The sequence below is a fragment of the Glycine soja genome, chromosome 15, assembly GCF_004193775.1.
Source record: "Glycine soja cultivar W05 chromosome 15, ASM419377v2, whole genome shotgun sequence".
Taxonomy (NCBI): Eukaryota; Viridiplantae; Streptophyta; class Magnoliopsida; order Fabales; family Fabaceae; genus Glycine; species Glycine soja.
Window position 1 is genome coordinate 5904076 of NC_041016.1, and position 10121 is coordinate 5914196.

The 10121-nt window shown below is 32.7% G+C and overlaps 1 protein-coding gene across 2 annotated transcripts; it reads left to right on the forward strand.

Annotated features, from left to right (window-relative positions):
- Nucleotides 1–2206: 2206 nt before the first annotated feature.
- LOC114388380 (receptor-like protein 4) lies at nt 2207–8550 on the forward strand. 2 transcript variants are annotated; one of them, XM_028348830.1, is made up of 10 exons: nt 2207–2478; nt 3376–4431; nt 5029–5176; nt 5813–5884; nt 6148–6219; nt 6771–6842; nt 6921–6998; nt 7140–7321; nt 8050–8197; nt 8279–8550. In XM_028348830.1, exons 1-9 carry the CDS (start codon nt 2394–2396, stop codon nt 8178–8180), a joined length of 1896 nt encoding a protein of 631 aa, XP_028204631.1. In that variant the 5' UTR covers nt 2207–2393; the 3' UTR covers nt 8181–8197; nt 8279–8550. The 2 variants fall into 2 exon arrangements, with proteins under 2 accessions (XP_028204631.1, XP_028204630.1); XM_028348829.1 differs by having other exon boundaries at nt 8050–8550.
- Nucleotides 8551–10121: the final 1571 nt, after the last annotated feature.

A 10121-nucleotide genomic window follows, 5' to 3' on the forward strand; every position in this document is an offset into this window, starting at 1 on the left:
TAATATTTATAATTTTTCTTCTTCCATATTTCATTAAATTTAATTACTTAATTAATTATATTTAATTTAATAAATATTTAAAAGTGAGATTCATATGAGATATATAAAAAGTTATCTAAGATCCCAAAATAAGATTTACCTACAAAGGAAAAAATGGAAGAGATTTTTAATCCTTGTAACGATTCATCAAAAAGTAATTTAAGATTTAAATTTAAAATTTACCACCAAAGATACTCTTTGAGGGACCGCAACCAAAATAATAACTTTTATATTAGTTACAATTTTGGGAAGAATAATAAGTTTATGACAACGGTAAAATTTGTAACAAATATTAATTTTCTATATACCGATAGTTTCGTATCATTTAGTATAATTAACCAGAGACAAAAATAAACCAAGTTATAAAAAATATTCAAATGTGTCTCGCTACTTTTTTTTAGTTAAGATTAGTAGATTTTCTGTAACATAAGAAAACAATTTGCACATCAATGATTAGATTTAAATTATCCCGAAGATAAACTGATTTATTTGAGTAAGACCATGTTATGGGTAGCTTAACTTGAGTTGTGCATTTAATTACTATTGTGATTTTAAGTGGGGGTGGTGCATGAATGATATTCAATGTTTTGTGTTATAAATGGGACATGTTAGTTGTCTATCCTTTTTTCCCATTTTAAATGAACATGTACTGTAAATATTAACAACTTTTATATATCTTTCTTAAAAAAATTATATATCTCTTATTATCATTTTTTTTGCAGACACTTAAATTAGTATATTTTTTATAACAACAAACTTATTTCATTTTCTTATGAATCTGTTAAAGTAATATAATATGACACATGATAGAAGGAAGGACCAGGATAGGAGTTAGATATCCCAGGTAATTCACGAACAAGTTTGTGCACTATGTTATGACATGCCCAAACTTGAAAAGATCCTCCTTTATATTATTGTGTATACTTCCTACAACCTTTTGACAACCTAGTTCTATAATCATGGTCTACATTAATATAATTTATTATTGTCTACATAAATTTTTTTCAATGCAATATTATCTACATCATTTCATGCATGTATATCTTTTGTTAAAATTAATCTACATGATAACATTAATCAACACGCATTCTTTGCAGAAAACATGTTATACTTTAATTTTTATAATATTATTTATTTATAGTAATATAAAGATAGATTTTTATTAATTACAAAATGAAAAAATTAAGACCCAGTGGAGAAAAGTGACAGCAAGATTAAGTCAAGATGATAGGGCATGAAATTCCTCTAAATTTTGACCCTTCAACCCATGCGCTGCGTCCGCGGGGGCGACGCCCTCCGATGATTGCGCCTTATTCAATCCTTCTCCAGTGTCAAACACCCAAACCAAGAAACTCTTCTCCACCGTCCGATAAAAAAAAAAAAACAATTATTCTTTCATGCTTCTCAATTCTCAAGGACAATAATGTAATTCGTTAAGTAGTTATCCAGCGTAGCTTAATTATTTATTTGATTTTGTAAATCCAATAGATAAAAATATATTAAAAGCAAAAATAAGAATGGTGATGTTTGTACGTTTACTTCAAACGTATCTTTTTTATTTTAATTTATTTTCATATTTCTTTTATTCCTTGAAAAAAATGTAAAAGTGAATTAAAAAATATAAAATATTTGAATTAAAATAAATTATAAAAATATTAAACCCATATAAATTTTTAAAACTTTTATTACAAATACACTCAAGTATATAAGTTAACCAAACACTGCCTTAATGAACTTCCTTCTCTTTCCTCACTCACTCACGTTGCTGTTGTCGTTTTATAGCAACAAAAAAGCACAATCCACCTCCAACTAGCAATTCCTACTCCCTTGAACTATAAATGCAAAAAAAATATGAATGTTATTTTTTTTTTTATTTCTTTACTGACAGAGAAATAACCACTAATAAGTGGGGCCCACATGCAAGTAGAAAAATTAACTAAGGACCACGATACACCCACTCCCCCCCCCTCGAAACTCAAATCTAGCCGTCAAAAAGTGGGACCCACAAACAGCGACGACGCAGAGTGCAGACCTACCCTAATAACACAACACGTCAACATCACCTCTAAATTAATCTCTAACCATTAAATGAGCATTAAGACCGTTGAGACGGTTCGCGCCTGCATGAATCGTTATAAGGCTCAGCACCACCGAAACCCCTGTTCCTTTCATTCATTCATCCATCACGAGTCAACTAAAACGTAGTAGCGAGTGAATGTGAAATTGTGAATTTTCCATTTCCAACTGTGTCTGTTGTGTAGTGTTGCTGCGAAGTGCAAACACGTTCGAGCGCTCTCTCTTTCTCTCTCTAGAAAAAAAAGTTGGGATGTGAGAGAGAGAAGAAGAAGAAGAAGATGCCGAACTTAGCAACGTTTCGATTCCTTCTGCTGTGGACGCTCTTCCCCTGCTTTGCCTTTATTGCGCGTGCAGCTCAACGAGGTGAGCTTCTCTATTTTGCATAAGGATTTTGGTTTGGATTTGTTTGAATTTTGTTTTGTTGTGCTTTCAATTAAGTTTAGAGGTGAAAATGCGCGCGTGTATCGTGGAATTGATGCTTGAAGTTGAATCTGAGTAATGTAGGTGTGCATTTGATTTCATCCGGAGCATCAGAAATTGCTCATGGATTAGAGAAAGCCCAAATAAAGCAGTTTTCCACTTATTTATTTTTCATTTAAATTGTTTTTGGGTTTATCTCACATTAGATAAAGCCAGAAGGCCTCGCTGAATAAAAAAAATTGTTTTTGGAAAAAATCAATGACATCATCGAAGTAATTTCAGCAACTTACTATTCTGCTAATAGTGTGTAGGGTTATTTAATTTAAGTTTGAATGGTTCATGGCAGACATTTCTCCTTAGTAGAGTACTTTGATCTTAAAAACATAAGAAGTACAGAGCTTGCCCAAACTCTAGAACTAGCTAAGTTTAACCCTCTTTTTTATTATGCACCATTCTCATTAAGAATCCTTGCCGTATTGAAATTCCCTGGCTCTGTGCCAGTTTATTAATTTATCGTGATTCATGAAACTGCTTTATCAGGGTTACAGGTTGCTCAAACTGTATTATTTAATTGAGCAACATCTCAGGGATATGATCAAATTATGCTTTTGCGTGTTTGCACGCACTCATGTGTGTGTGCATGTAATCTATCGACAATCTACAAAGTGACTTACAGTGAAAAGTAGTTGCTAGCTACATTGCAGTTGCTGTTGGTGAATTTTGGTGTCAACGAACCCAGCATGATTGCTTGCACATTCCAAAGGATTAGTATTTTCTTAATTTTAATATTTTATCCCCTTTGAGTTGATTTAAATTTCTGAGGCCTCGTATTCAATGCAGGGCCATTTGGCATGCGTATAAGCTGTGGGGCTCGTCATAATGTTCAAACAGAACCAACCACTACACTTTGGTATAAAGACTTTGGATATACAGGAGGCATTCCCACTAATGCATCTACAACAAGTTACATTGCCCCTCCTCTCAAGACTCTTCGCTATTTCCCCTTGTCTGAAGGTCCTTCAAATTGCTACAACATTTATAATGTGCCAAAGGGGCACTACTCAATCAGGATATTTTTTGGACTTGTTGCACAGGCTAGAGCTACCGATGAACCTCTATTTGACATCTCAATTCAAGGAACTCAAATATATTCTTTGAAATCAGGGTGGACCACTCAGGATGATCAAGCATTTACTCAGGCCCAAGTATTTCTTATGGATGGTTCAGTCTCAATCTGTTTCCATGGCACAGGTCACGGAGATCCAGCAATTCTTTCAATCGAGATTCTTCAAATCGATGATAAAGCTTATTATTTTGGACCACAGTGGAGTCGAGGGATAATACTTAGAACAGTCAAAAGACTGAGTTGTGGATTTGGGCAGTCAAAATATGGTGTTGATTATGGTGCAGATCCCTGGGGAGGCGACAGATTTTGGCAACATATTAAAACTTTTGGTGATGATTCTGATCGACGTAGATCTGTTGAAACTAGAATCAAAAAGGCTTCACGTCCACCAAACTTTTATCCCGAAACTCTTTATCGATCGGCACTTGTTAGTACTAGTAGCCAGCCTGATTTAACGTATACATTGGATGTGGATCCCAACAGAAACTATTCTGTTTGGTTACATTTTGCTGAGATTGATAACTCAGTGACTGCTGAAGGTCAAAGGGTCTTTGACATTATGATAAATGGTGATGTTGCTTTTAAAGATGTTGACATTGTGAAATTGAGTGGGGATCGTTATACTGCCCTTGTGCTTAATACAACTGTTACCGTTAATGGGAGAACTTTGACTATAGCTTTGAGCCCGAAAAATGGTAGTTTTGCCATAATCAATGCCATTGAGATATTGGAGATTATAATGACCGAGTCAAAAACATTATCAGATGAAGGTACATACAGCACCCTATGTTTTCAACTCGAATTTTCATACTGATGTGTAATACTTATTATGTAATTAAATAAAATGCGGGTTGACTATGGAGGAGATTTGAATTTCATATTAACCACATCACATGCAATCTGGATTTTTTTCAGGTTTAAGGCAAGCAATTACATATAAAATAATATTTACATTCCTAGGAATTTATCAGTGATAGAATTATACATTTTATGGCCTTTTTTCCTCATATTAATTAACACTTTTCATGATACTCACTATTTTTGGGTCTGTCATTGTGAATACAACATGGAACTTGTTTAGACTTTGGACCAATTTATGTGCTGGCACTCGCTACTTTTAGATGCATTACCATACTCCCTAGGTTACTTTGTCTTGTCGCATTTTTCCTTAACTGATTTCTACTGTTGTTTTTGCTTCCTCTTCCTCTTAGGGATGACATTCAAGCCTAGTGTTGATTTGTTGCTTTATGATATGGTTACATTTAGTTGTTCTCTGTTTTATGTACTATTAATGGTAGCAAATGTGATTTCTGTTAATCCAAATGCATATAAAATTTTGCTTTTTGATAATTGTTCTTTTACTCTAGTTATGGCGTTACAAAAATTGAAGAAGGCTTTGGGGCTTCCTCCCAGGTTTGGGTGGAACGGTGATCCATGCATTCCCCAACAACATCCATGGACCGGAGCAGATTGCAGATTAGACAAAAGTAGCAGCAAATGGGTCATTGATGGACTGTAATTTCTTATAATCCTTATTGTTAGGCTTTTATTGTATATTTGGTTGTGTCGTAGCATGTCATTCCATCTTCCTCCTGTTAATTCTTTTTCTTTTTTTATTTTTTGTCATCCTTTTCTTTGTTTTTGTACCAAAACCAAGAATAAAAACTTTTTTCTTCAGCATTAGAGCTTCGAAGTATGAATCCCATTAAAAAAGTAAAATAAAATTAGAAGACTGTGTCTATATGTATGGCTTTGTGCACAATGATAACTTACATTCAAACACTGATGTATGTGTGTGTGCGCGCGCGCGTGCCCGTGTGTATGTATGTATGTATGTATAAAAGACATTGTGTGTGTGTCTATGTATGTATGTATAAAAGACATTGTTTGTGTGTGTGTGTCTAAAAGACATTGTATGTCTTTGTGCACAATGATAACTTACATTCTAATACAGTGATAACTTCTTTATTAAAATTTCTTTGGGCCCTGATTGTATTCATTGGTCAAAATAAACTTACAACTCCACTCTACATTTAGCTAAGAGAATGGTAACACTAGGGTACAAAACCATTGTATTTTGCTTTGAAAGCTGTATTGAATATTTAATCTCAATATCTTTAATAACTTGGGGCTGTATCTGTTGATGAACAGTGGTCTTGACAATCAAGGTGTGAAAGGATTTTTGCCAAACGACATTTCCAGACTGCATAATCTGCAAATCCTGTGAGTTTGAAATGATTTCCTTTCATGAAAACATTATTATTTGTGTCATGGCATTGCATATATGTATGAATTATGCTCAATATATTGATAACAAAATAAAGCCATGCTTATCAAATAACAAGTTACATGACAAGTATTGATATAGTGATATTTAATAATTTGTCTGACCTTTTATTTTTTAATTTCACTATTCCCTAAGATATAGAAACATGGAGCATGTTCTTTTTCATATTACTTATACTTATGTTACTTGTGCATCACAGAAACTTGAGTGGAAACAGCATTCAAGGGCCTATTCCATCCTCACTTGGAACAATAACTAGCTTGCAAGTGCTGTAAGTGATTTCTTGTTCTTCTTAGTTCTTTTTGGCAGATTGATTTATTTGTCTTTATTTCTTAGGTCATACAATATATGGTACAGTGCCAATATGTTATTCTCATCTTCAGCACAGGTGTATTAGGAATAGATGTCAGCTCCAATCCTGTCTTCAAATTTTCAGTGTGAATTAAGCCTTAGAGGAATTAGTGGACACGATATACTTGGCCAGCAATATGAATTTGTATATGTACTTTTTTATGACATACATTTGCAGTCCCTACCTAATCTTCATAATTCCTACTTACTATCAGGACTTACATAGACTGAATCACATGTGTTGCTCCAAAACTATGTATGAAGCTAAAACATCTAAAATAAAGAACAAACAGTAAGTGAAAGGGAGACTGTTCTTCTTATGTAATTTGTTTGTGACTCAGCTTCTTCATGCTTTGATTTAAACCTCTTTGAGATTAGCTATTTAGCTTCACTGTTAAATTATGGGAAACTTTGAATCTTTGCTTTGGCTATCATGGTGATATGATTTCTGAATGCTATGTACACGTGCAGTGACCTATCCTACAACTTTTTCAATGGATCAATTCCTGAAAGCCTTGGACAATTGACATCGTTACAAAGACTGTACGATTTCTTAGTGTTTAACTTGACCATAAGACAGATAAATAAATGAGAAGTCCATATTAAAAAATCTTCATGCAGGAACCTTAATGGCAACTTCCTGTCTGGAAGGGTCCCAACAACTCTAGGAGGAAGACTTCTGCATGGGGCTAGCTTTAAGTATGTTGTCAAATGCTAAACTCTAGAATAAACTTATAAAGAATATTTATATGCAACGAGAGGAGAAGCATATCTATCTATTGCCATTCCTCCACTTTCTGTGATTATGGTTGCTAAATCTACACTTGTGGATGGCTGCAGTTTCACTGATAATGCTGGCCTATGTGGCATACCTGGATTACCTACTTGTGGACCTCACCTTTCTGCTGGTGCTAAAGTTGGTATTGGGTTAGGTGCTTCTTTTACTCTTCTACTTCTTATTACCGGTTCAGTTTGCTGGTGGAAAAGGCGACAGAATATCCTCCGTGTTCAGCAAATTACAGGTAAGAATGTTAATTTGTGGGTTATAGTTATCTTAGTAAAATGTCATTGGGTCGAGTTTATACTAGTTGTATTGCACTTGTACTTAAAAACATTAATATAAGCTGGTACAAGGCCAGCGTTATGTTAAAAACATTAATATAAACGGGCACAAGGCCGGCATTTATTTTATGTTGTGAAGTCTTCTGAACATAAGCTCGCATTGAGTAGCAATTATTTTGAGAATTTGAAATACACACATTTATGTGGAATCATTAGGAAAATTAGTGATATTTTTTTTATGAGTAGGAGAATTATTAATATACTAATGTGTTTTGCTGATCTTTGCCGCCCTAAAGGCAATGGATAAAAAAATAATAAATATTTTTTTTTCTTCTTCTAGAAAACATGGTAAAAAAATATTAGTAATATATCACATTGAATTAAAAATAAATCACTTTTGATTTTTAACCATTGTCCTTGGTAAAACCGTTAGTAATGTAGTGCGTTATTTATGGTCCACCTTGCATACTTGCATTCCGAGTTTTTCCCTTGCTCTCTCTATACAGCCTTCATGTTTTCCAACAGTAGTTTCCCAGGATAAAAGAAATTTGAATTTGAGGGAACTTGTCACTTCAAACTTGGGTTGAATTAGTAAAAATGGTGAATGGCCCACAGTTAAATTTGCTAAGCATTGAAAAATGAAGATTATCTTGAATGAAAAATTTATACTATTGATTTTCATTTGTAGCAAGGGCAGCTCCATATGCGAAAGCAAGGACTCAATTTTCACGTGACATCCAGATGACAAGGCATAACAGTAATAATTATGGCAATTCTCAAACTGCTGCGGAGAATGGACCTATCTTGCTTTCACGATAATATACCCCATTGTTCTGGTAACTTTTGAGGACAATCCCAGCGCACTTCTGTTTCCCATCTTAAATTGCTTCTTTTAATTAAAGAATACTTAATGGCAGGCAGGGAATATTGACAACAATTTTTTTGAGCCCCTTGAATCACTTCTTACAAGCTGGGAACCCTCTTAATTTGTAAATCAGAAATGTGTACATCATGTTTACGTTTTCACTTCCCACTCTCTTTGAACTTCTATACAGGTTTTTTCTTTTTTCTATTTGTTAGGAGAGGATTTGTAACATTTCAAAAGTTGAAATGCAAATAGAAATCATAATGTTCTATGAAGTGGGATAAGCAAGGTTAATTTACATATACGTGCCACAGTTTTCATTTATATCCTGTATGGTTGCTTAAGCGTTGATAAGGAAAGAGAAAAACCAACCAAATTTCTAAATTTGCGTCAGCTGAAAATTGTTTTCTAATTTGAAGGAGGTTATACAGGTAAGAATAACAACTCACAGTAACAGTACCTAATAAAACCCAAACATGTCCCTGCTTAACTTTGTTTCACTCAAATATAGATTATTTGTTAGAAAATAATTAGAAAACTAAAATTACAAATATAGCAGTGAAATTATTTTACATTCAATCAATACACAAACATTTTTTATAACAACACTTAATACAAAAAAATATATATAATAACAAATGAGAGTTTAAAAAAAACCCCAAGTTAAAACCCATTATGCACGTCCTTAGAAAGAAAATGTTTCATGGTGATGAAATATCTATTGTTTGAGTTATGTACATTTTTTGGGTGTTGTATTTTTAGTGTTTAATTTTTGAGCAAAAGAGTTGCATATATAGAAACAACCAACCATCATGTAACAACAAAATATGATAGCTTCCTAAAATATAGAAATAGGAGTAGTTTGATGTTTTTAGTACTTCACTGGAAGTAATTCTAAAGGCATTTTATCTTGAAAAACATAATTGATAAAAAAAATAATTTTAAAATTTAAATTATAAAAATTATTTTGCAACATTATTATGGGAAGAATTTAGTTCCAGACACTTTGAATGGTTTAAGGACAACCTTGTCTCTGATCTTTTAGAGAAAATATGATTTGATAAATTATATATATATATATATATACGATTTTTTTAGTGTATTATATACAAATATACGAGTAATTTAGAAAAGTTACAAGGTTATTTCACTTTGTAACATAGGTAAAGCAGATAAAATAAGTAAATTTATTTATAAATATTGTGTAAAAATGAAAATAAGTGTTCATAATATTTTTCATTTATTTATAAGTATTTATTAAAAAAATTATTCAACCAAAATTTATCTAAACAAAAGTGAAGTAGATCGTAACAGTAATAATAATTAGAATGATTATATTTTGATAATAAAAATTTCAAATACTTAATTAAGAATTCTCTTTTTTCTTCATCTTTCTTCCTTTCTACTCATTTTTTTTAGACAACGTCTAGGAAATATTTTTCTGAGTAATAATTATGATATAGAAGAAGTTACAACGATCGGTAATTGTTTCAGATAATGAATGGCTTGAGTATTTCTAGCATATGTGCATACGCTGTCAAGTTGTTTGATAGACACAACAAACTGAACAGTAATGAAAACATCCCACAGAGCACACAAAAAGGAGCAAATAAAAAAAGTTGCCGTCCTATCATATCATCATCATCATCACAGTCATAGAATATACAAAGTGAAACCAAAAGGCAAATTTTGAGAAACACAAAAAAAAAAAATTATGTAAAACCACTTGTCCTCGTGCAGGGGGGAAATCATCCAAAGATGGTCCAAACGCGACCACATTCCAAAAATATGTGCCCATAACTTGATACGGCACTTTAGTTTTTTTTTTCCTTTATGAATCATCAAGTGTTCTTTTTTATATATAAATATCTAACTTTATTTTTTTCACATAGAAG

Bases quoted from the DNA above. Each gene is read 5' to 3' on its own strand.
- LOC114388380 (XM_028348829.1), top strand. From the start codon at position 2,394: ATGCCGAACTTAGCAACGTTTCGATTCCTTCTGCTGTGGACGCTCTTC. The intron at 5,177-5,812 runs GTAATTTCTTAT...GTTGATGAACAG, and splicing joins AAATGGGTCATTGATGGACT to TGGTCTTGACAATCAAGGTG. The intron at 6,220-6,770 runs GTAAGTGATTTC...GTACACGTGCAG, and splicing joins ATAACTAGCTTGCAAGTGCT to TGACCTATCCTACAACTTTT.